Here is a 2,896-nt window from a genome sequence, read left to right as displayed (position 1 = left end):
TTAATTTTGGGCACGTTTCCAGGTTCTCATCGATGAGACGATTTCTCAATTTACTCTTGATAAGATTCATGCTTGAAAATTATATGAGTCAGGAATACTATACCAGGTGTTAAAAGTCAACATATCTTCCTTCTCCAGGTCTTTCAAAGCAGACCACTTGTGCTGTGAATGAAGTTCACATTTGTGTTTCTCCAATCTTTCTAAATTAGCACAAAGACATTCAAATTTCGAGCTCCACAGTTCTTTGCTTTTTAAATGCAGAAACTGCATTTTAAAGTTGCCAATGTCGATATTAAAGGGAGAAAAATTTAATTCTAAAAAAAAATAAAATTATCTGCACTAAACTAAAGTTAAAGTCCCTCACTGATAATTGTTTAGGCATCCAAGAACAACTTGAGCCAACATTAATATAGTTGGTATTTCAATCTGAAAGAAGCTGTGAGTTTGCTAACTACTTCTTTTCTCTTGACTCATCTTAATACAGAAATTTGGATTTTCCAACTGCTTCGATTTAGAAAGTATTAGTTTATTTGAATTATTTGGAGTCACTAGCATTTCTGACTCAAGATTCAAAAAAAATTGGAAACATAACGAGAAATAAATATTATTTCCCAATCCCCTGGTTTGTTAGTTATTTGTTCCTGTATAGCTTTTCCAAATGCCTGCTTTGCTTTTGGGCTTTCCACCTGCCAGAATCTTGTCAAAAAAAAGTCCCAGAGCACTTGCTGTTCATCTGCTCTCTGTGCCCGGAAGACGTTTTTAAATTGAAGTCTAGTTTGCAAACTTTGGAGGAATTCCACCAGGACCAAACCTGTATGGGTGATATTAAGAACCAACCTCCCAGAAAGCCATAGACATTTACTTTATTGGCAGATACTAGAGAAAGGGATGCCAAAGACAAAGCACATATTGTGTGTGTTTTGGATTTTGTTAAGGGTCATGTATCATATATTAGCATATGTATGTTTAAGCACATTTATTAGTATCATCAAGATCTATATCTACATGTATCTATGCTTGCAACAATATATAGGTGCAAAGAGTTCACACACAAAAACAAGCAATAAAATAACTAGTAATTTAAAAAGTATCAAAAATTAGTTTGCATCGGCGCCGGACGCACGTTGGCTGGGCCTTCGGCGCGCTTTTCCCGGAGCCAAAATGTCTATGGCCAGTGATTTCTACCTGCGCTACTACGTGGGACACAAGGGCAAGTTTGGACACGAGTTTTTGGAGTTCGAGTTCCGGCCCGATGGAAAGCTTAGATATGCCAACAACAGCAATTATAAAAATGATGTCATGATCAGAAAAGAGGCTTATGTACACAAAAGTGTAATGGAAGAACTGAAGAGAATTATTGATGACAGTGAAATTACGAAAGAAGATGATGCTCTGTGGCCTCCTCCTGATAGGGTTGGTCGACAGGAGCTTGAAATTGTAATTGGGGATGAACATATTTCTTTTACCACATCAAAAATAGGTTCTCTTATTGATGTAAACCAGTCTAAGGATCCTGAAGGCCTTCGAGTATTTTATTATTTGGTACAGGACCTGAAATGTTTAGTTTTTAGTCTTATTGGATTACATTTCAAGATCAAACCTATCTAAGCTGGATGATTTTGGAAGTTTTTATATTTAACTTAAGGATGGATAAGGAAGGATTTGTTACTTACAGTAGTGAGATTTTTGTGGAAGTAAAACAAACGCCTTTTTTGTAGGCAAACTGCAAGTGGGAAAATACATAAGTGGATTTTACAGTTACCTTCATTTGGGTCCAGTGGGCTATTTTGTAAATAAGTTGGTTTTTGTTAAACTTCTGTTTCAATAAAGCACATACATTTCTGAAAAAAAAATTAGTTTGCATCAATAATACAGCATAAACCTTACATGCAAACAACTTGATACAATCTCTGATACCCCATATGGTCCCCCAAGCTCTGCCAGGCATGAGTCCTGAGCAGTCAGGAGTAAGCCTTAAACAAGTCAGATGTGACTTCCAAAACAAGACAAAAAAAAAAAAAGACACATGGAAATTTTATTAATTTATCTTAAGAATTTCTTAAAAGTTAAATATTGCATAATAATATCATTCACTGAAGAAAATCACTTATTGATGCTTTTCTATAGTAGTTGGCATTTTTTGGAGGGCACACCTGGTGACTTTCAGGGGTTACTCCTGGCTGGCTATGCACTCTGAAATAGCTATATGGGTGGCTGAGGATCGAACCCAGGCAAACCACCATATTGCTGGGCTATCGCTCTGGTCCCACTAGTAGTTGGTTTTTTCTCTATTAATCACTTTAGAGAGCTTTAGAGCATTAAGAAAATAAAGACATATAAAGTTGTTCTTTGATTGGTCTATTTTTTTTAACCTCTTCCCAAGCAATGCATGTTTATTTAAAGTACCTCCAGCTACACATTTACAATGCATTTGTTAAATTAGTTAATAGACTTTAATTGGGCTTTTGGGATTAGTTGCACTATTCCCAATTCTCTTGACTAAAAATAAGAGCAGTGAACAAGTATATATTAAATCTTGTTTATTTAGAACAGTCAATGATGCCACCATTTTTACTTTATAAATTTTATATTAAACTAAAAATTCAATGCCTAATCCTGTTTGCTCATATTTTATGATATAACCTGCAACAAATTTTTGTATACACTTATAAAATGGGATCAGAAGAACAAAAGAGGTACCAGAAAAGTTGAAGTAAAACTGAAGATATGTTATTTTTTTCTATTCATTGAAAATAATTTACAATATAATCCTTCTTCCATATAAATTGTACAATAGTGATGTATTATGATTAATTCAAAATTAAAAATATTTAAAAATGGAAATATTATCAATTACTATTCAATAACAACAAAAGGGTATACTTTATACATCTGA

The 2,896-nt window shown here is 34.1% G+C and overlaps 1 protein-coding gene across 1 annotated transcript; it reads left to right on the top strand.

Annotated features, from left to right (window-relative positions):
* Positions 1 to 1,124: 1,124 nt before the first annotated feature.
* Positions 1,125 to 1,853, top strand: LOC126008983 (protein mago nashi homolog). Its single transcript, XM_049773310.1, has one exon. The coding sequence runs from the start codon at positions 1,162 to 1,164 to the stop codon at positions 1,606 to 1,608; it is 447 nt and encodes a 148-aa protein (XP_049629267.1). The 5' UTR covers positions 1,125 to 1,161; the 3' UTR covers positions 1,609 to 1,853.
* Positions 1,854 to 2,896: the final 1,043 nt, after the last annotated feature.

Source organism: Suncus etruscus, chromosome 5 (assembly GCF_024139225.1).
Source record: "Suncus etruscus isolate mSunEtr1 chromosome 5, mSunEtr1.pri.cur, whole genome shotgun sequence".
Lineage (NCBI taxonomy): Eukaryota > Metazoa > Chordata > Mammalia > Eulipotyphla > Soricidae > Suncus > Suncus etruscus.
The sequence above is the reverse complement of the archived record's forward strand: the minus strand, read 5'-3'. Positions and strand labels throughout refer to the sequence as shown.

Bases quoted from the DNA above. Each gene is read 5' to 3' on its own strand.
- LOC126008983 (XM_049773310.1), top strand. From the start codon at position 1,162: ATGTCTATGGCCAGTGATTTCTACCTGCGCTACTACGTGGGACACAAG.